This window comes from Squalius cephalus (assembly GCF_949319135.1).
Source record: "Squalius cephalus genome assembly, chromosome: 5".
In the NCBI taxonomy this organism is placed as follows: Eukaryota; Metazoa; Chordata; class Actinopteri; order Cypriniformes; family Leuciscidae; genus Squalius; species Squalius cephalus.
The window spans coordinates 8,808,566-8,832,656 of NC_137126.1; the positions used below are offsets into that span (position 1 = coordinate 8,808,566).

General features: G+C 37.0%; 1 protein-coding gene across 1 annotated transcript in view; it reads right to left on the reverse strand.

Moving 5' to 3' along the window:
- Nucleotides 1–24,091, reverse strand: part of rasa4 (RAS p21 protein activator 4) — a 46,132-nt gene that overhangs the window by 14,941 nt on the left and 7,100 nt on the right. The window contains exons 2-9 of the mRNA XM_079872224.1: nt 22,674–22,730; nt 20,869–20,982; nt 19,832–19,893; nt 10,366–10,498; nt 8,647–8,728; nt 8,419–8,553; nt 5,767–5,858; nt 283–400 (exon numbers count right to left, since the gene is read on the reverse strand). Of these exons, the coding sequence (XP_079728350.1) occupies nt 283–400; nt 5,767–5,858; nt 8,419–8,553; nt 8,647–8,728; nt 10,366–10,498; nt 19,832–19,893; nt 20,869–20,982; nt 22,674–22,730 (793 nt within the window). The remainder of the gene's footprint in view (nt 1–282; nt 401–5,766; nt 5,859–8,418; nt 8,554–8,646; nt 8,729–10,365; nt 10,499–19,831; nt 19,894–20,868; nt 20,983–22,673; nt 22,731–24,091) is intronic.

A 24,091-nucleotide genomic window follows, 5' to 3' on the forward strand; every position in this document is an offset into this window, starting at 1 on the left:
GGAATATTATCAGACTGGTTTGAAACAACACACTGTAAGGATGAGTAAATGATGTGAGAATTTTTTTAGGTGACCTGCCTCTTTAACATTTGCAGGCACGAGTAGAGTATCCATCACATGCATACAAATGAGATCAGATAACAACGAGTGCTGCATTTGGCAATCCATACAGCGAATTATGTCTTGTTATCTTGTTATGAGGAATATGCCATGTGAATTCAAGAGATAATGCACAGGCATATTCCCTGAGATAAGGCTCATCCCAAATGGCATCAGACTCACGTTGAGCTGAGAGCCGACCGACTGGCTGAGTAGCTCTGTGAGTGGCTTGTAATGGCTGGATGGCAACACAACCTCGTCTCGAAGCCGAAGCTGAAGCCGCAGAGAACCCAGAGTTCCTCTAGGAAAGAAAAAGAGAAACGCAATAATACTATATAAGGTTACTGACATACTGTACAGCTCCTCCTTGTTCCAATTAAAATGTGATTTTTATACCCATAACCTGTAGTTTCACATAAGAAAACATTACTCATAAGGAAGAAAACACAGTGAAACCTTTCCAGGAAGTAAAGCACAGCATGGGAGACAAACAATATTAGGCAGAATGACTCCATTAAGGACGCTGTTCTGTTCAGCGATACGTAAAAAGACAAACAGTAAATGTTATTACTGTAAATGTGGGTGGCTGTGTTTTCTAACTCTGTCATGATGGAACAGAAAATGAGGACACCTTGGCAACCCAACTGAAAAACACAATATCGAGGCAAGCATTTAGAGACAATTTTGGCTTCAGAAATGGATGAAGTAAAAATGGCTCTCGGCTACAGCTGTACAATCTATAACAAGCTCTGCTCGCAAACCCTACTGTTCACGTAGGCAGTATCCGACTGGTCAGAAACTCGTAAAGCAGAATAATAAAACAATCCTCAGTTTTATTTATACACAACTCAACTGATTTCAATAGGCTCTAACTGCATGATGATGAGGTAATGGTAAAATACTACATTTTACATATTACATACTAATATTAGTTAAATATTCACATACATCTAATATTCACATACATCTTGTATCTTAAATACATTTAATTAATTTTGGAGTAATATTAATATATTTGGTTCATGACAACTGTTTTAGCGTGTTAGGCAGGTGGAGCTGGGGGAGGTACTCTGAACCAGCAGGACCAGCTTACAGCGAACACTGAACCAGACTTTTTTATAAACTGAGCGTGCAATCTCATTGGCTGAGAATCAGCAGAGGCCAATCAGCTTGTGCCGTGTAATAAATGATTGCTAGCAGATTGCATGTAAAGAACGGCATAGTTTCAAGACTGAACAAGGTATTTAAATATTTTATGAATCCTTTTATTAATGCGTTTAATTAAACAATTTATCTAACAGTATTCATGTTGCAATAAAGTGAATGATAAGTTAATTTATTACTATTCATAAATGTATTTATAATTAACATTTTGCTTGTCTCATCAACAACCTGCAAGTGCATTCTGGGATTCACTTCTCCATGAAGGATACATATATGATGCTGTGTTAGAATTTGTCCTAGAAAATGGCACAATTAAAGGTATAGTTCATCCAAAAATATAAATATACATTTTTGGGTGAACGATCTTTCTAAGTAACTTATAGGCCTATGATAGGCTAATATACTGCTTCTGCACAGCTCACTAGGTTTTAAATCAGAGTTTCAGTTTGTTGAGCATCAGTGTTTTGTTTACACACAACACAAGCATAAACTGATAATGTGTTTACTCAACCATCAGTAGCCTACTCTGAACAGCCTAATCGGTGCTGTAATGTAAATGTTGACCTATTTTCTGTTTCTTTTAATTGCTTCCCTTTACATGTAGAACTCACAAACCACATACTGGTTTATAACAACCACACATGGTGGCTGGAGGAAGGTTGCAAGAGTTGTACAGGATACAAAGGGGGACAACCAAGAATGTGACTGTCCCTGGGAAAAGGGGGTTCCACTAAGATCCATTGTGGTATAGTCTACTCATGGGGTGAAATTGGTCCCCAGGGCCATGAAATCAAGACACTGCTCTGATGAATACGAGAGAATTACTCAAGACTAAAAAGAAAAAACTCAATATGCACAAAGAAATAAGAACAACAATCTGAACATTGGATAAAGCCAAGTTCAAAATTATTGTTTTATTGTGTTGATATATTAGAGTTCAAGGTTTTTAACGATGTGAATTTGGATATCTCTGTTTATCACTCCATAAATCAGAAAATACTTTCAAAGGCTATAGAAAAAAAAAAAATTCTCCATATTTTTAGGAATAAGATGAGTTTAAAAACCCTTCCGAATATAGATATAAATAAATCTGTAAAGTCTGATCTGATGTATGTAAGTGCTAATGAAGTGGAGATTTCTGGCTCAGTGCACGAGGAAAAAAAAACTCATTTTGAAAAAACGGCCTTTAAATATATGTATTGTAATTGAACTCTACAGACGCAAATAGAAAAGGTGTAATAAAATAAACACTTAAATGTGTGTACTGGATGTTTTCTTTCCATTAGTCTAAAAAGAAGACATATTATGGATGCAAAATTGACCAAAATCTCCAAATTGACCAAACAATGGTTTTGCCTGTAGTGTCTTGCCTTAAAGGGATAGTTCACCCAACTTGAGGGTGAGTAAAGAATGACAGAATTTTCATTTTTGGGTGAACTTTCCCTTTAAGTTTAAGTTTTATGACCATTTATGGCCAACAGACAACATGAAGGTCGTAGATGGTAGAGTTTTTTTAACTTTCAAAACTGTTTTATGGAGTTTTTGGATTTTTAGTAAGATGTCTCATCAGCTGGAATAAACAATCGTAAAGTTGTTCAACTACAGTACAATCATTTGAACACACTATACTTCTATTTCTCACAGACTCATTTTTATTCATGTCAATTTAAATATGGCACTACCCTGTTTAAGATCTATCATCTTAGAATTAAACGAGCCATTTTTTGCTAACATTTCTGTTCACTGGAGGATCTGAAGAACTGTGGGAACTTTTTATTTCGAAAGATAAAGAAAAATAGATTTGTCATGATATGACTCACTTAAATCCATGTGATGTTCCAAACATCTAAATAATATTTTGCAATGGAGATGATATTAGCATTAATTTTTCGTAACTTATACATTCAGTCTCTCCATACGCCACATGCTCTCTCACTGTAAAGACGGGAAATACTCGAGGGAAGGTGGGAATTGGAAGAGAGTATGTGTGTGTGGCGAGTGCCACCATAACAGCCAGTCACTGAACAGCAGGCAACAGATGGTGGGCCGTCAAAAATCCAATCAGGAAGAAGACGGTGAGGGAGTGAAAAGAGGAGAAAGAGAAAATAAACAAAAACAACAACAGCTTGATTTGTTTGAGATGAGAGCGGATCACCCAAGGGGAGCGAGAGATTATAGGAGCTTAATGGAAAACTTCATTCATCAGGATGACATCAGAATGAATAAAAAACAACAAAATTCTTACAGAAAAATCACTAATTACTTCTAGGGTATCCTCACGAAATATAAAAATAAGTTCATAACAATATCTCAGATGATGCAAATACATATAGGGACATGATTACTCAGAGATGATTATCAAACAGTGCTTTTTTATCGCATGTGGGCAAAAACCTAGAGTCAAATAATCCTTTGTTCAGGATTGGCCGTGACATTTTAATTCCCATCTTGTTTTTTAAATCTGGTCAGAGTAGAAAAAAAAGTAAAAACTGTTATGAAGGAACAGACGGTTGTGCATCAGCATATTTATGGCAGACGAAATCTGCCAATTTTGGAAAAAAAATTGCGATAACCTATTATATAATATAGTTTAGAATATTTACATAAAATATAGCCACATGTAAAACAGTTGTTTTAAACTGTAATTTCTCAATATGATTGTTTTATTGTATTTTTGATCAAATACATGCAGCCTAGCTGAGCATAAGAAAACTAACAAACAAACAAAATCTTACCAAACCCAAACTTTTGAACGGCAGTGTAGATTTAGCTCCATTTTTTATTTCTGGTAATTTATGCGTTTTGCAATGAATTGTCATTGTCAGATTAGATTCACAATGCATATACCACTGTAAAGCATTTTGATAAAATACTTGTACAAAATTAACCTGCATGTTCTGTTTGAGGTCTTAGAGAGTCCAAGGTCCTTTGAATAGCCCAAACAACTTAACTTGAAGTATTAAACTTTTCCTAAGATTTTCCTAATCTATTAAAGTTTAATATAATAAGTTTATAACTAAAAAACTATAATTTGAAGTTATAGTTCATATTAAGTCAAATTAATCAAAGTAATTTTGGTTTAGTGGCTTAATAATATCAGTCAAATTTGTTTAGATTAGGTAAGATTAAATGATTAAATGACAAATTACAAGAGTTTGCAGTGAAAAAAAGAGGTTAAAGTGATAGTTTCCACTCAAAAATGAAAATTTCATAATTTACTCACACTCATGTTGTTCCAATCATGTATGACTTTCTTTCTTATTTGGAACATAAAGGAGATATTTAGAAAGAATGTTAGTTTTGAATTCTACTGGTCAAAAAATGTAATGTAAGTAAACTAACATTCTTCGAAATGTCTTATTTTATGTTCCAAGGAAGAAAAAAAGTCAAACAGGTTTGGAACGACATGAGGGGGAGTAAATGATGACAGAATTTTCATTTTTTAGGTAAACCAACCCTATAATTTTGGAATTGGTACTGTTATTTTTACACTTAATATCCCTGCATTTTAGGACAATAAAGTCAATCCGTGACCCCAAACAAGTCCATCTCAGCAGTACATGAGGGTTAATCCTGAAATCATGGATAGTCAGTCCATGTATGCCCTAAATACAATCCTTTGGCCTTTAAGAAGATACGATTATGGAAAAAATTTTAGTAATATTGAAAAAAAAAGACTGTACTTATGATGCTCAAATGCTGAAAACGTTTTCCCTTATCTGCCTCCAACATTTACACAATATTACACCTTGTCTACATAACACTGTGTAAAAGGTGCTCAAGCCTGATCCATATATCCGTGTAGATGTGGAGCTTGAACTACATGACTCATCAAAGGATTTGGATGGTAAGTTCAATCAACTCAAGTGTATAAATAAATGAACGACAGAACGAATGTCAATGACTCCTTTGCCCATGTGGACACAAGTCTGTCACACTGACACGCCGTGTACCCGAAAACACTTCCTGCCTTAATCTACCTACATACTCGCACAAGCTCTCAGATGACGCATAGCTTTTGTCATCACCCAACCGAATCCCCCGTACTGGAGTTTTTACATAAGCCTTTCCATCCCACTCCTCCTGCCAGCTTGAGATATAATCCCCACTGTCAATCCACGTGGCCAAATGATCTCTTATGGGTGGAGAGGAGGGCCGGGTGGAGGGGGAGACAGAGCGAATGAACAGAAAAAATCCCAGGATTTAGCCAGGGAAAGGATTAGTACTTCCTGTCAACACATGGACCAGAACACACAAGCGTAACGCTGAGAGAGCCTGTGGGAAGAGTGCGTAACAATCCTCCAATGTTAGCTCAGACTAATTCCCAGGAACAGACTAGGGAAAGTTGCACTTTTTCCCTTGTACTTTATTGTCCTTGTGCCATTTGCTTAATGTTCTCTGCCACAGGCAACCGTTAACGGTGAATACTTGTTGCTGTGGCAACCAAAGTTTAAGGTTTGCTTAGGTGGTGTGCTTATTTGCCACAATTCAAAATACACTCACTCATATTCACTGTGTTTAGATTTGTCAGGCCCCAGGCGAAACCAGCCCTCCTCTTGCTGGGCAGACTGAAGCTTGTTGATGTTGAACAGGACCTGAAGGAAAACAGAGGCCGCATATATCAATCGCCATGACAATTAGATGTCAAAGCAACCGAAGCTAAACACAGTAATTGGAACATTTATTATTGGGTGACAAAGGCAATGTCACAGTGAACAGCTGTCAAACAGGCACAAACGCATGTTATGAAACAGTAACTATGCTTGAATTATTTTGTTAACATTGGGATATGCTGAATTGACAAGTTAAAAAAATAAACGCAGGCTCATTAGAAAAACCTACATTTTGGTGAAATGCAAAACATTTACCAATACATACAAATCACTGCAGTTTTCACCTGAAATGAAGCGCTTTTAGGTCTTTTCATACAAAATTATGATTACTGGGGCAGATTATCAATTAATAAAGACGTATTTTCATGCGGTTCCTTGCACAATATTATATTATGACCTCAAAACACTTTTTACCATAGTGCATGATTTGTAAGCTAATACATTTTGACGTTCGCAGCACACAACCAGCTCCATATGTTTGGTTCCCTTTCGAATGGGAACTCTCACTCTCATGGTCATTAATTTAACCTGTTGTGCTTATTGGTCGAAAACCTCTTTTTTATTTCAGTGCAAAAATGTTAAATTATCTTGTCATTTAAGTTACTCACGATGAGATTTCAGAGTTTTGAAGGTGAAGATTATCAGTGAATAACAACTTAAAAGAGCTGCATGACAATTAAAAAAAATGCAGCAGACGAGTGTTGATCTATGTTGTAAAACTAATATTAAACACGCAACATCTTACTAATTAAAGGTGCAGTCTGTAAAAATGACAGCTAGTGGTCGAAATAGGTACTGAAGTCCAAAATCGTTGTTTCCCCCGCCCCCTCCTTCTCAGACTCGACGCTCACGCGGGTTGCCAGATTGAGGACATGCAACAGGAACGAGTGCAATTGACAATGAAAGCCGAGGAGACTTAAAGTGTAAGTTGCAGGTTAACCACCACAGTCAATTAATGTGTAAATTAAAGTGCTCTATATGTATATATTTAATTATTTCTGTCTTAAAATGCGTTAAAATAACATTTATTGGGGTTTCTTCAAAGGTAGCGTGTTTTTTCAGTTACTGGGTGATGACGTCATAAGAGAAACTCGCAACCCATACTCTGCTAGATTCTTACTGTATTATGGCTATTTGGAGAATGACTGAGGATGTGGGAAACCATCAAATTCTTTATGGACCACAGCCCTACAATGTTTAACTGGTCAGGCGTGAGAGAGGGGAGCCATGGCACTCAAAGAGTTATTAATGCTTGGTGTGAGGAGAATTAGTGGAGGGTTGGCCAGGTGAGTAACGTTAGCTACGTTAGAGCCTGGTGCAAACTTAACCCGGATATTGCCGTCATGTAGAATAGCAAGGAGGGACAACGACTGAAGACATTATTTACTTACAGTAAGTCAGTCCAAATCAGAGCTGCAAGCCTGCAACGTTAGAGATGCACACACTGCACAGGCATCTAGTCTCATCGACGCCTCAAACGTCATGTAATACCCTTCCTCAGTCCACGCGTTATCAATTTCTCACGATTTAATTAGCGATGTTTATTGTCAGAAAAGAAAAAGAGAGATCGATGTCCCCATCACTGTGTTTGTGTGGGCTATCAGCAGTGGAGAGTGTGTGCTGCCGTGAGGTGACCGCGTTTAGGAGTTTAGTGCAACAGCTCGACCTGCGACCGGCTGATCTGACGTGCCTGAACCCGTTTGTTTTGCGAATAGCTTATTCTCATTTCAGGCAGGATCACGGTCCCCTTGAAGTCAGCACACACGAGTATGTTTACAATGGAGTTATTTTATCCATAATTTTTTTATCAAATAAAACATACAACCAACTTTTCTGAAGTTATGTAAGGCGAATATAGCTGCAAGCGTACGGTAACTCTACTAGTGAGTTCCTCTTATGACGTCACGCCCCATCTAGTGGAAGGCAGCGGGAGCGGTTAAAACCACTGTTAAAAGTGCCAACTTTTCATATTATATCAGCATTTTGGTATAAAAAACAATGGTGGGCGGTTCTTATCTTTATGTTTAATAAACACATTGCATTACTTCGTGAAAAATTTAACCTGCAACTTACACTTTAAGTAAGTAAGTTGATGAGTTGATTTATCCGCGTTTTAATATGCCCTCGTTCATAGAGATTTTTAGATGGATGCCGAGACTTTTTAGGTCGGGTAGAATCTGCGATCTCTGACCCAGTTTGTTTGCTGGCTGCAATACACTGTGTTTCCTGCCAACTGGCATCCCGGGGTGTCGAAATACAATTGGGTGAACTGGCAGTGATCACACAGACCAAAACAAAAATACGGAACGCACATTTCAAAGTAAAATAACTGGCTGTGGCATTGTTTTTCAAAGAAACGAGTATGTGAACTCAGCATTCAGCATGCAAACATATTATGGTATTTTTAAGCTTTAGCAGAGTGAAAAAGTTACATACAGCACCTTTAAATGCTTTGTGTTTTATTTTAAACTAAGACAAAGGGTCAGCTTCAGAGCATGAGGATATAGTCTAGGATTTGCTAATGTCTATTCTGTGCAGTCACCTTTCCAAGGAAGTCGTTTCTGCTGACCAGATCCCAGTCCCACACCTCCACACTCAAAAGGCTGTCAGCCAGGCCCTCGTCCAGCTCAAACTCAAAACTCTCGTTCCAGCGTGGGTAACAGGACTTCTTAACCACCTGGAGGAAGCAGGGTCATGGAAATCAGAAACAGAAAGTCAGTTCTAACTGTGTGGCAGAGCAAAGCAGAAACTTACAGAGAAACATACTTACCGCACTCTCATGGGTTTTGCCATTGTACCTCACTCTAACAAAAGGATCAGAGGCTCCGTTGCGATCCTTTTTTGCAAGATCTCTAGAAACAAAGGCGAAAGTACATGAAGCTATTAGACACAAATCCAAATGTAGCTTATGAAGATAAAATCTCTGAAGCCCCATTCCAACAGTCTGATTCACAGACTTGTTTTCAATTAAAAAGTCTTTGAATACATTGACCTAGCATTTAAATTCAAACTGATAAACCAGGAATTTTTTATGGAATCCCGGAGTATCTAGTTCCATTTTTCACACCATTTATATTTTACCAAGGGTAATCCAGGGTTTTTGTGATGCTGCTAATTAAGTGAAAATGACTTTCGGTTCCATTAATGATTCTCGCAAGTGCATTCTTTCACCAATGCGGATGGAATGCTTTGTCTAAAAATAAAACAAAAAAGTTTCCCTTTTTAACCATTATGCAACCATTATGCAAATGCTTGCATAATGTGCATCAAAACATGATGAACATTATGCATCTTGTCAGTAGTATTTCAAAAACAACAAGTAAATGAAATATATTACAATGAAATATAAAAAAATATATATTTTTTGTGTTGTTTTTTGTATTGCTGTTCAATATAGTTAAGATCAACTAATGGATTGCCTTTATGCCATCTGAAAAGTCATTAAAAAGCAAACACCTTTTGCAAGAATTGTTTTTAATTTATTTTAAAATATTTGAATTATAAATGTTTATTTAATTATTTATTACGCGGTGGACATATTTCGGTTTTCATGGGCAAATGTGAATAAATCTAGATTTAAATTCAAAGAGACAAGATAGTCTATAGGTGATAGTCATTCATACTCAAAGCCGGAGAGCGCTCTCGTGCAGAAAGCCCAAAACGGACTCATAGACGTAATAAGTTATAACGTTCCAGGAAATTCCTTATATGGACAAAGGTATCCAGTTATCGCTGTCGCTGAATAAAAAGCAGAAACGTTTTGACTGATGAACCGTGAAAACTATAAACCCACAATTGCAAGAAAATGTTTTATGTGTGTTTTTCAAGCCATCTCTGGGTATTTTCATAACAATAAAGTATGTGAATAATGCAGTGCTAATTGATTAAGCCTTTATTTACAGTACAGAAACTGCAAAATATTTGTTCTGCCTTATTCTGTGATGATTTCTTTTTTTACACTGGATATATTTTACATTGTTTGTAGTACATAAACCAATCATAAAATTGTCATAAGGAAAATATAGGTAAACATATTATAGAATACAAATGATTGGTTATTTTTCAGCATTGTATTTGATTTCTTAGCCAATTAAAAGCAAGAGATAAAAAAAATTGTTAATTAGAATAAGGTCAGAAAAAAATTATACTTTGAACTTTGAATTACACATTTATGTCACTTTAAAATGATTGCTATGCCCCTGAATAACTTAATTTATCTGTACTTTGATCTTTGCAGACCTTTTCCATTCAAAAACAGTTATATTAAACACTACATGAAAGGTCATATCTGAAAAAGCATAATAGGGGCACGTTAAAAACCGTTAATGAACCAGAATTGCTTAGGAATCAGAACCAGAACTTACATTTATTATTTTATTATTTACGATTCCCATCCATGAATTGATAAAATGCATTGATATAGACTACTAATCATGAAAACATAACAAGTTTCCTGTCAAATCATTTGCTGCTCCTCATAGTTCCTCACCTTGCCTCTAGGACTTGGCAGCACAGTTTCCGTGGGATATCTCCATCTCCCAGCACAGAGATCTGGAGGTGAATCTCCCCTTGCACCTCCTCATCTGGGTCAATCTCTGTTAAATTCATCCATCCATCAACACCTAAATAAAAATGACAAGAAGCGCAAAATGAGAATTTATATGTCTGACATTGACGTTGAAATAAATCATTTAGTGGGGAATCAAGTTATGGTGGGCTAAGTTGAAGAACAGGGACCCTAAAACGGCCTAGTGCACAGTGGGAGAGAGCAGGATTAAGAGCAGTATTATTATGGCTTCTGTATTCCCGTATCTGCAAACACACACAGTAGGCCAACAGTTGGGATAAAAATTTAATATATCATGTCCCTCCTCAGTAACTCTAGCTTTAAGAGGCTTACGGTAATAGAATTAATGGCCTTGCTGTATTTCTACTGAATAAGCTTATGGTAGACCAAGAGTATTTACTGACATGTTGGATGTTCAATAATTATGTTAAAATGTGAACAGACTGAGATTTAAGCTATTATTCTATGAAAATATGCTCCGTTGTAGCTCTTAATTCTCATTCTCCATTCTGCTGTGTTGCAATCGGTCAGGTGACACACAAGAATGAGGATGCAAATAAGATTTCAGAGTTTTAGAGAAAGAAATATCAACTTAAATGGGGTATAAAACAAACTATATTGCATTCTTTCAAAGAATTGTATTTCTTTCCCTGAAGTCCACCTAGCCCTGCTGGGCTCCATGCTTTAGCAACCTTCTGTATTTAGGAAATCGAGGGCTGCAGTTGTTGAGGACCATTCTTAGTATTTTGCTGAAAGGACCACCAAACCACTTTGATTTTGCAGTGGCTATGTCTAAAATTGTAAAACTAGTTATTTTGGCTTCGCTAATGTGGACATAAAGCTTGTTTATTCCTGTGGCCTAGTAGGTAGTTTTTCCTCTCGATTAGTATTCCAGCGTATCACTCGTCAAGGTCCATTTTCCTTTATTGCTCTGGTGAGTAGCACAAAAACAAATTCGGTCTGCCAAGAAAAACTTTTCCATTTAGCTGAATGCTGATGCTTTCAATATATTTTGTGGAACTGAATGTGATTATAGCATCTGATTACGCATACATTTCATATTTTTGTTTGAAGTTCAGTGAAATTTGTATCTTAAATATACCATACAATACAGACTGATTTAAAAAACATGAATTTAAAGCAGACATCAAGCATTTCAGGAAAATGCTGTTTGTTGTTCCAAGATATTGCTCAAAAGAAATAGGTTGAAAAGAAAATGGAATGCAAAATAACTATAATAAGCAGCAAATAGTCTGAAATAGCCCGTTCTTCAGTTCAATCATCCAATCTCTAAAATTTTTACCATGTAAAAAAAAAAGCTAAAGTGAACCAAATAAAACTAAACAGCTAACATTTTCTAGAAGCAGTCTTTTTACAGATACAGTATTCATACAATAAGAAATGAAACACCAGTTAGAAAGATTTGACTGACAGTCTCTGGACAGTTAACCCTGTAAGACCCAAATATAGAAAAAAATTAGCAAATTTTTTTTTGACCTCCCAGATATTGTTTTAGGAGGCCTCTGATGTAGAAATGAAAGAGTTTTCAGATTTTTTACGTTTTAGTAAGTTTTTAGGAAAATGTTGTAAATTTGCAACGTTGGGCATTGTTGGGAGCAGAACTTCTGTGTTTGTACTCACTTTGTCTGAACAGATATACAGAACATTTAAGCATTCATTTGCAGGGTTGATTGCTTACTTAGCCCCATAACAGTATATATCATGAGTAATAATCATACAACAATCATAGTTTTATGAATAAGCATTTATGAATAAAAAATATTGGAAAAAAATATTTACAAAACTTTTCGTAAAAAAAAAAAAAAAAAAAAAAAAAAAAACTGTGGTTTGAAGGCAGTCTGTGTTCACTTGCAGTGATAGTCCCTAAAACAGTTATTTTCATCTGTTAAGCACAGGCGAACATTGCACTTGCTACACAGTGTGTTTGTGTATCCATCATAAAAGGTCTGCCTCATAAATATGTTCAAAACAGTGACCCCCCTTCCTCCCCTACACACACACGCACACACACAGCCAACCTTTAAAGAGCCAAGGTCTCTGCTTCAAACAGATGCTGAGCCACTAGCCAAAATTCTTTACAACAGAGTGCATTTTTCCTTCACCTGCACACACAGGCTAAATGTTTAGAATACAAAAACAAAAAGTAAATAATAATAACAAGATATAAAATACACTTCATAAAATGAGTGCCCTGTGCAAACGTTGCTTCCAAGATGCTAAATTGTTATGGGTGGTTGGTCAGGTGTCACAAATGGCCAGTTGCAGCAACAGCAAATATGATTTGAGCAGGATCTATTTGCAGCCGTTATTTTATTAAAGGCAAACTGAATGAAACATAAGCACTCAGAATATCAAAATACAAAGAGAACAACCAGTATAAACAATAAATAGACAATGAAAAGAACAAACAAAGGGGCTATATATATAAACGCAAACCAATCAAAGAAACGAGAAACAGGTGTTACAACTTAATCAATCAATGAAAAACCCTGGAAAAAGACAAGGAAATCAATCAAGCATGCAAACCGGGAAAAACCAAAACTAAAACCCAGTCAAGGAGATGGCGGGAGGAGGCTTTGGAGGAGGATGCAGAGCTGGTACACGGGACAACCCCGGACGAGGGAGGAGCCAGGGAGGAGTCAACGGCGGAGAAGCCAGTGTACCTGCTCTGAGCGGGATTATAATTAGGGTCTCTGGCATGGGAGGCGGGCATGCTAACAAGGACGCTAAAGTCTATGGCTGTGTCCCAATTCAGGGTCTGCATCCTCCGAAGGTCTAGCCTGGCAAGCCAGACCTACATCAAGATGTTTAGTCTGGCAACTCACCAGACACGCTCACTCCGAGGGGCGGGATAAACGGCTGTGTTTCAAATTCCCTCTGCACGCAATAGGACAGCGCTTCAACCAACCAGAGCATTTTCCCAACAGCGGAGCTAGTTGATAGATTCAACTTTTGCCATATCTGGCCGGCAAAACGACGAACACATCTTCCTTTTTTTAAGAATGACTTAAGTGCCGTTCTTTGCTCTTTTCTCAAAGAAAAACTTAACTCCAAGTCCTCCAGAGTCGCGGACAAAGCCAATTCGAAAGACTGTTCTCCAGCAGCAGCCGCCGCCATTCTTTGTTTTCAAGTCGCAGGCAGGTAACCGTCGCAACTCTGTCGTCATATGTTAAGCCCGCCCCGCCTACTCTATAAGCGACTTGATTGGCCTGACCCAATTTAGGTTTTTGCAGCTCGAAAGTCTATGGAGAGTTGCTAGACTGCCCTGGCTCCAAAATACATTTTGCTGCCGCTAGGGTGCATCTAGATTTCTAGGCTACCGAAGGTCGTATTTGAAGGCCAATTGCGTCACAGCGGTGCAATGAAGGCTGTCCCAAGTCAAAGGATCCTTCTAATGCTGCCTACTGTCAGTGTTGCCGGAATTGGGCTACTTTTAAGTTGTTGCCGCAGGTAAACATTTTTTCCGCGGGTTGATTTCCACCCCGTAAGTACGATTTCGACGTTCCAACACCCCCAAAACATCCCTCCGACGCACAAATCCAGAATTCGGCCGCCCGATGGAGAAAACTTTTGTTCCACAGACCTGGCAACCCTTCGAAAACCTATCTAAAAATGTTCACCATGGTCAATTTAAGTACATAATAAAGGTCCAAAGAGTATAACCAAGCCTATGCAAAATTACATACTGGTAACATATGCTGTAAGTCAACATTTGAACCTTTATTGTATTTTTTTATTTATTATTATTTTCATTATTATTTTCTGATGTATCCTGTATTCACGGGAAAAGAAGGCCGCATTTGCAGGCCGCATTTTGAAGGAGCCTTCGATGGACCTTAGAATTGGGACAGCCTTCGCTGCGCTGATGCAATCGGCATTACTTTCCCCTTTAAACGAGTCTCGGCGCGTCCTTTGAAGGCCGCGTCTGCCGCGCACTTCGAAGGACGTGGCCTTCAAAGGATGCAGCCCCTGAATTTAGGACACAGCTTATTACACCAGGAAGACCCGGATGTAGGCCCACAGCGGAAAGCAATTGCAGTGTAAATAAAACTATGTGATTAATGTTTATTTTTGTTGTTTTGTTGTTAATGTTTATTGCTTAATTTTGTATATTGAAATATGAAACTATTTAATTATGCAAAATTCATTTTTTAATTGTTTTTGAACATAACTTTGTGTCCACAGCCAACCTACAATGGTAAAACCCCACCCACTTCTTCTCCCACTCACCATAAATCAGAAACAGTGGCTGTGTCCGAAATCGTCCCCTATACCCTTAAATAGGGCGTTATTTGAGGGGACAGCCATTTGTAGTGGTGTCCGAAACCATAGTGGACGTTTTTGAGTGCACTCATTCAATCCCACAATACACCGCAATAACAAGTGTACAACCAATGTATGCTCAACTGCAAGAGAATACCCATAATACACTGTGAGAGTCATGCGCTGAATAATTCGCCAGGAGATGGCGCCGCAGCTGAAGCATCTATCCATCCATTTTCCAAACCGCGCTGGTCCAGCGTAATATCATACAGGTAGAAATTCCTTTTTAATTGATTATTAAATTGTTTAATTACAGTTTATACATGCTTTTTTCCATTGCAGAGTTCAGGATACATCTTTTCATTACATTCCTCTCGTTTTTATTCACTCCTTCAAATGGACTAATTTAGTGGAGAAATGTAGGGAATAGTGAATGAGGGTATACGGGAGATTTCGAACACAGCAACTGTCTCAAAATGATTTGTTCATGTTTTTTATTCAATGTGACGTCACAGTGGAACAGGTCTCACCCACGTCTAGTGAAGCACTCTGCTCTTCTCTGAGTGCGTCCGCCATGTTTATCTCCTCGCTAGAGCTGCTAGTGTAACACAAGAATATCTCGGCGGCTACGTGTTAAACAATGTAAATGTTCTATTGTTGAAGACTGTAACAGGTGATCCACTGGAGGCAAGTTGTAGAACCCAAGTGCAGTTTATTAATACTCTTCAAAAGCAAGATCAAACACAGAACACATGGCAGGATCACATGAGGGCCAGGGAATCACATGACAAGACAGTGGCATGACTGTGACAAGAGAAATGAAACAACCGTGACATAGACGCGGTGAAATAGTTTTGTTTTTGTAAGAGAACCTGTCCAAAAAATTGCTAAAATACTATATGTTTGTTGTAACCATTTTCGTGCATATCGCACACATTTTGTGACCCTGGATCACAAAACCATGCCACAATTAGCACGGGTATATTTGTGGCAATAGCCAACAATACATTGTATGGGTCAAAATTATCTTTTTTTTTTTTTTAAGCCAAAAATCATTTGGATATTAAGTAAAGATCATGTTCCATGAAGATATTTTATAAATTTCCTACCATAAATATATAACACATTTATTTTTGTGAGTGAATGCAGCACAATCACGAACAGAAATGGAAACTTTAAAGGCGATTTTCTCAATGTTTCAATTTTCAAATAGTTGTATCTCGGCCAAATATTGTCTTATCCTAATAAACCATACATCAATGGAAAGCATATTTATACAGCTTTCATGTGTATAAATCTCAAGTTCAAAAAAATTGACCCATGTGACTGGTTTTGTGGTCCAGATTCACATTTGTGGCAAATGGCAGCTTTCATTTAAAGTCCACCTGTAATCAATAATTTTATCCCTTAAAACTCATCTTTGATCACCAAAATGATATATTTAAAAGTTTTTTCCTTGAAAAACTATTATTCACGCCTTAAAATAACTTGAATTTAACTCTACACCCTTGCTTCATTTAGTATATGTAAATTAGCCCCGCCTCCACTCACTCACAGCAGCTCAGAGATCCACTCGTTGACGATCACACGTTGACGTGATTGGTTACAAGGTAGTTTGTGATGTCAGAAACACCAGCGATTTCAAACCACGTTTTTGGTTCACTGCAGTTTTAGGGAGAAAATACTTAGCAATGGTGCTGACTTATGAATTTGCACATGGTTTGTCTTAAAGCATATTAAAAACACCGCATAGACATATAAACAATATTAAAAGCTTGATTTACACCGCATGGGGACTTATGTTTAAATTAGTTTGCCACAAATTAGTTTAAAATTAGCATTCTCCCTTTTTTTTTTAGAAACAAGATACATGTCATTACAATGCAGGGGGGAAATGCAGATAAAGTGATTTAACTATTATCCTCAGTGCTTGCACGTTCTTCTACACATCTCCTTTCTAAGAATGTCATAATTAGGGTCTATATGCCAACCTGCATAATATGCCAACATTCCGCCGTCAGCTAATTACACAGCATCTCGCACTGTTATCGGTGTGGTTAGACTATGATTTGACTTATAGCTAACTTGAATGTTCACACCCTGTCAAACCAAGGGAAACTTGAGCACATGGCTATTTTTGTGCTCTGCAGAACATGTCCTTTCGCTAAATGCTGTTTCAGAGCCCTCAGAGAAAAAGGTTATGTGAGGCCATTTGTTCGTTAGGGGTGAGGGTGGGAAGAGGACGACAAAGAGAGGGAAAGAGCCAGCATAAAGACTCATTCACAAGTCAATGAAGGCTGACTTGTGTTATAGTTACTGTAAGAACCACTTCTTCTGGAGGCATTTTACAAACTCTGTGGCTTATTTTTATCATATCATGCCTGGTAAAGATATGTACACTACTGGTCAAAAGTTTGGAATAATTAAGTTTTTTAATATTTTGTTTAAGAAGTCTCTTATGCTCACAAAGGCTGCATTTATTTGAATAAAAAATACAGTAAAAATTGCTTTATTGTGAAATAATTTTACAACTGTTTTCTTTTTAAAAAATATAATATATTCTTGTGATGGCAAAGCTGAATTTTCAGCAGTCCTTACTCCAATAATTCCTAAACAATCATTATTATGCCCTATCTATCTGAGACACCAACACAGTGTTAATGAAAGATTTAGCTTTTCTATTCCATTACGGATAGCCTGCGTTGTATGACTAGTCATCAACACGTCATGGGGGTACAATGAGTGATGCTTTGTTCCATTTTGTGTCATGATAATGGATAACCCTGTCGTGTCCTTGCCCCTCAGGCCCAATAGACATGAGTTACAAGCCTAGACAACCACAATGACTCACCAGCACTCAAAACACCACCTCAGGAACCCCACCAGATTGTGTTCTCATATACACGAGGGAGTTTTCTACTACAACTATGTTGATTTAAAGTCATCTCATGCACAATTTTCCTTATCAGTATTGTTGCCTTATTTCAAATAAAAAATACATTTGCTTGAGAAACATTTTGAGCAAAATTATGTAAGATATTAAGGGTCAGAAATACTGAATAGGGCAAATTAGTGTGAGAGCGCAATCCCATAAAAGATGGGAGTGGAAAGTTCTGCGGGTGAACGACACGCAAATTAAAGAACAGACGCAGCCGGATCATTTCCATAAAGACCAACGCAATCTACCAAGAGCAGCGCAAATTAGCGTCTGGTTTTGGCTGTTACATTTGGCGCAAATACCAGTAAATTGACTAGCGCAAACCTTAGTAAATCAGCTTCCATGATTCATTTAAATACTCTCCTCTCATAAAAACTCCTACAAATGCATATGTAATAAGGTCCGGCGCAAAAATAACTGTGTCCTCGCCTTTTTAGCGCTGTATTTTCGCTGCGTTTCTTAAGTAAATCCTGACAGTAGTTTTTTTAACATCAAAGAGAGTTTGCGCTGGCACAAGCTGTTAGTAAATCTGGCCCTAAGACTTGTATGCAGAGAATATGACTAATTCCGCTCCTTAGTCCGTGTGTCCACCAAAGCGTTTTTTCTAGAGGCTAGTGTATTTTCCAATTGTTTTCAATGGGAGCGCCATGTTTTTTAAAATGGCAGCAGCATGATGAGGCGCTGAGCGTCTATTTCAAACTGAGTGCTGAATGCTTAGCATTTTTTATCCGGTTGCAGAGAGTTGAAGAATGTTTAAAGGTATAATGGAGGATTTTTTACTTCCGGGTGGATCACCTATACTATTGGTCCTCCTAATTGTCAATCATTCTGGTGAATCAATCAAACTTATTCAAAAAGTGGAGAGGGCGGGTCTTATGTATAATTCGGAAAGATCCTCCACTATACCTTTAACTTTGGGTAAAACGCAGCAATCATCACTGTCACTTTTTACCAAGCCATCCAGTCACAGTGGAGGAGGGGCGGGACAAATAACACACCAACCAACCGTCACATCCTGCTTGTACAACGATTACAAACGGCAACAACAAGACCATATCTCCATCCAAAACTAATGCCAGAGCAAGTACATTACATTGTGTCAACATTTTTATATTCAGAAACAATTTGCAAAATCAGATACTAACAGTCCCGTATCATAGCACATATAGGGCCAGATTTCCTAAACAAGGCAAATTAGCGTGAGCGCAATCCCAAAAAAGCGCAGATGGGAGTGGAAATTTCTTCATGTGATCTACTGATGATCTACTGACAAATTAAAGAACACAGACACAGCCGGATCATGTCCATAAAGACCAACGCAATCTACCAAGAGCAGCACAAAGTAGCGTATGGTTTAAAGACATGCTTTTTTTTGGCCGTTATATATTGGCGCAAATACTTGTAAATTGACTAGCGCAAACCTTAGTAAATCAGCTTGCATGATTCTTTTTTTATCCGGTTGCAGAGAGTTGAAGAATGTTTTAACTTTGGGTAAAACGCAGCAATCATCACGGTCACTTTTTAACAAGCCATCCAATCACAGTGGAGGAGGGGCGGGACAAATAACACACCAACCAACCGTCACATCCTGCTTGTACAACGATTACAAACAGCAACAACAACCTTTATTTACCCTTACATTACATTGTGTCGACATTTTTATGTTCAGAAACAATTTGCAAAACCAGATACTAACAGTCCCGTATCAAAGACCAACGCAATCTACCAAGAGCAGCGCAAATTAGCGTATGGTTTGAAGACATGCTTTTTTTGGCCGTTAAATAATGGTGCAAATACCAGTAAATTGACTAACACAAACCCTAGTAAATCACATTGCATGATTCATTAAAGTCTGAAAGGGAAACTCCTACAAATGCATATGCAGTAAGGCCAGCGGCAAAACAAAAATAACTGTTCTCGTCTTTTTTCAGAGGTAAAAATGACTTGAGGAAGTTTGTGGCTTCTCACAGTCACATGAAACTCAAGTGTAGTTTCAAGTCCACATTTATGATTGTGACTAAGGGTCAGACTTGATTATTTGATTATTACTTTCTTGCAACATTCGTCTTGTCACAATGTTGACATTGAGAAATGTCTTGTTGGCTCTGGATATTGATTTCCCATTTCACCACAGCGACTGAATAAAGACTGTAAATACTCTCTTACCTTGAGGTTTAGCAGTGAGAACCTCCCTACTGATTGACACCTTCCCAATGACATCATCTCGGCTGTGAACAGAACAGTTTTTGAGACTGTAGGTTTCTACTGAGCAGACATAAGGGTCTCACTTTATATTAGGTGTCTTAAACTACTATGGACTAACATTTAAATTAACAATGTACACATGGTTTTTAAATTGTACTTTTTTTTTTTTGAAATACCTGCATGTCATTACAGCTTAATTTCTGTAATAAAATCTATAATTACACTGCAATTAACCCACCCACCAATACCACCAAACCTGTCTCTAACCTTAGCCAGCAAGTAATACTTGTAATACTTGTAGTATTAGTAAGACTAATAGCAGCAAGTGTTTTGCAATACCGCATGAACACAGAAAAAATGTCACACGTTATTCCTAATCATTTTTTTTAATGTAAGTACATAGTAGTTAATGACACCTAATATAAAGTGTGATTGTCTCACATGAATCACAGTTATAATGCTGTAACAATTTATCATGTTAATTATGTCGGTAGTTGAAGGTGAAGTGGAAAATAAGTAGTTTTCTACATTTTATGAAGATAATACCCATGCAAAAGTCACTTAAATGATGCTAGCGTGTTGTGGGAGAGTAAAGCGGTGTGTCCGAAATCACATACTAAGTAGGTACTACACTTGAATTTGAATTTACTTCGCAACCATTAAAAAGGACATTCTATACAGTATACTCTGAATAGTGTGAATGAAATTTTGACAAGGGTGACTTACAGTGCATAAACAGTATTCATTTCATTAGCGTGTGCATTCCCATTTCCATTTTTGTGGTTGAGCTACAGTCGCCATGTCAGACTGCTCAAACAGCCATAGCAATGTTTTGAAAGCGACACTTTAGGGGAAATCAACCTTAACGAATGGCTTACTCATGGATGATTCTGCACATCAAACTTTAACAGGAAAAAAGTATTTTAACAAAAAATTATCACACACTTCACCTTCAACCATGTCGTATGTAGGTTAAGTAGAAGTATGTAGGTTCAGACCTGAGAGAGTCCTCATCCAGCACATAAAAAGACACTGTCCGAAAGTAGGGAGAAAGATGGACAGTGTATTCTTCGCCCCAAAACGGAGACAGTGTCTTCCATATCGTTGCTGTCCTGAGAGATAGATTAAAAAATAAATGTGAAAAGTTGTAAATGTAAAAAAAAAAAAAAAATACCTACAAAGTAGCTAAATTCATCCTGGTATGCCGATAAATGGCAAATTTAATCCTGTGACATTTTGGATATCAAATGTGTTGCTCGTTCAGTACAAAACAATTTAATTGTTGAGTCTGAAACAGAATAAAGTCGCAATTGTGTGTTTTAAAGTCAGAATTGCGTGATATAAAGTCGAAAAAAAAAGTTTATTTAGTTATAAAAGTTAACTTTTTTAGTTTATAACACGCAGGTTTATAACACGCAATTGTGAGCTTATATCTCGCAATTCTGACTTTACAACACGCAATTGAGACTTTATTTCATGCAATTCTGACTTTGTATCTCGCAATTCTGAGAAATAAAGTCCGAATTGCGAGATGTAAACTCAAAGTTGCAATTATCTTTTAAAATGTTTTATTCTGTGGTGTAGACAAGCATCCATAGTTTTCTGTCATTGAATCAAAGCTGAAATAAAATAAAATATAAATATTAGATGATTTTTTTTTTACTTAAGAAATAAAAATTAGACTGAAATAAAAATAGAAATAGAAAAAAAAAAAAAAATTTTTTTAACAAACAGTAAAATTAAAAGGAAAACTGAACATTTAAAAATAAAAGTAAATTCAAAATATTAATAAATACTATAATACTATATACATACTAAAATCACCCTGGTCGAACTAACATACGTCATCTTGAAATAAATGGGATGTCTGGCAAAGACCCCTATAATGGTATAAAAAAAAATCTCTGGAGAATAGGCAAAAAGAATAGAAAAAGACATTGATTTCTATTTAAACATTAACAAAACCAGACAGCAGTTTTTCTTTAACTGCAGTGATCGACAGCTGGTTTGTTTACAAATTTGGTCAATACCAAATCAGAAATTCTAAGCAAAGATTAGCATTTTGTCAATCGTCTAATGCAAGTGTGCTTTGTATATCACATTGTCAATCAACAGACTCACAAGGCTTATTTACTGCGTTAGCATAAAGCTAGCCTGACGAAACAAACATCAGACTACAATCCATAGGCTACTCAACATTTATTTACCTTCAGATTTGGTATACCAGGGAAAAAATGTGACTTATTGACCAAAGAAATCATTGTGCCTCAGAGAACAGTCAGTAACATTCACAGTTAAACCTTTCAGTTGGCTGGAAAAGAAGTTATTTTTATAGGCCCTGGAAATAAAGTGAGTCACAAAAGAGACGGTATAGTGAATAACAAATAAAAGAATATAATAAACTTTATAAGTTCAGTTATAAAATTCCAGTGTTTCCACTTCTCTCACTGTGTTTTTGTGCATATAAAATGGATTTTCATTTCATTTTCATAGAGCACCAGGAATCAATATGCCCACACTGTACTGTACTCAAACTCAGATCAGAGGAGAGGTTTGTTTAGTATGACCTTTATATTGCTGCCAAGTGTGGAGGTACAACCACACAGCAATCTATGGTGCAGGAGGGATTTCAATTATGTGGCACAAATTAAATTAGTTCTGCTTCACAGAAAATTTCATTTCTAATCTGTTCAGTTTATGATAATTTACTTCTTATAGGCTGTATAGCAACACAAACCAATATTAGATCACCGAACACTTGTGCTCCGATTGAAATGTGCAGGAAAAAAAAAATCATACCTACCGAATTATCGCCTCATTATCGATTTTCACGATGCAGTATGGATCACTGCTTCCAGTTCTGCAAATGAAATGAACAATAATGTTATTGCATAAAACTCAATAGTTATTAATCTCATGATCACACATGATTGGTTTATGCAATCAAGAATTTTAATTGCATGTTAAAAATGATGCTGTTGCTCTCTCAGATCGGCAACGAGGCTTATTTAAATCTATGAAGATAAAATTTATAGTTTGCAAGGATAAATGAAAAATGTATCTTCGCATCATATATTCATAAGGTTTTAATTATGACCCAGAAGGATTTTATAGCCTTATTCCATAAAAGAATCCACAAAGAATCTTCCTGATGTACTGGAGCTTTGAAGAAACTTATAAGAACTGTATTAATCTTTCACTTCACACAACCTTTATCAATCCAACCATGAGATCAATCAGATTCCAGAGGGAAGTCATTTATGGGGTAAATGACAAGACTGTCCAAGATAAATACCGGTAAATAAATATATATATATTTAAATCTAGTTTAAAGGGGTGATGAACTGAGAAATCAAATTTTCCTTGAGCTTTTGACATATAAGAGATCATCATACTATAATAATATCCTGTAAGTTTCAAAACTGAAAACTACCTTGTTAGTCCAATAAAAGCTTTTATAGACATCAGGCTCAGCAAACGACTCATTTTTCAAAGTGGGGAACTATGACGTCAAAGAGGATAAAACACCGCCTCCACAAAAGAAGATCAACGCCTACTTCAACACGGCCTGTTTAGCCCCGCCCACCGATTCGCCCAAACATGCTAAATAACATAGGACGACATGATGATTGCTAAACCGGATCGAGCTACTTCCAAGCAATAAACATGCTGTTTACTAAATATTGTGCGTGCCTGTTTGTGGAAGAAGACAGTCTGCATAAGCTTCCTTCGGATTCCAGCATGGTTAAACTTTATTAAATCAGTCAATCACAATTTCCCGACGGATCTGCCAGCAACATGTAAGTAACCATGTGTATTCTAATGCCTGATCTGCGATCAGTGATTTCTGATGTGTAATTATTCAAGTTCAGATATCTTTCTCTTAAAATCGTTCAATACTGTTTATGCATCAGTGACTAAACGATCAACTTCACATAATTTCTCGTAGTATTATGAAAATAATATTTTTTAAACTGTTATTAAAATATACAGAAAGCGACCAAAGAACGATCCCTTTCCATTCGCCCAACCTGTCAATCAAACAGCACAGCGCGAGCCGCGAGAGCTTAAGCTCTATATTAAGATATATCTGGACACTTACCAAACTCGTGATGAAATAATGACACTGTTACACTACACAACGAAGCTCTTACTGTGTACTCACATCGTGTTTGCATTGTGATTTGGTGTAAGCATTTGTGAGAGTGCAAAAATTGCGTT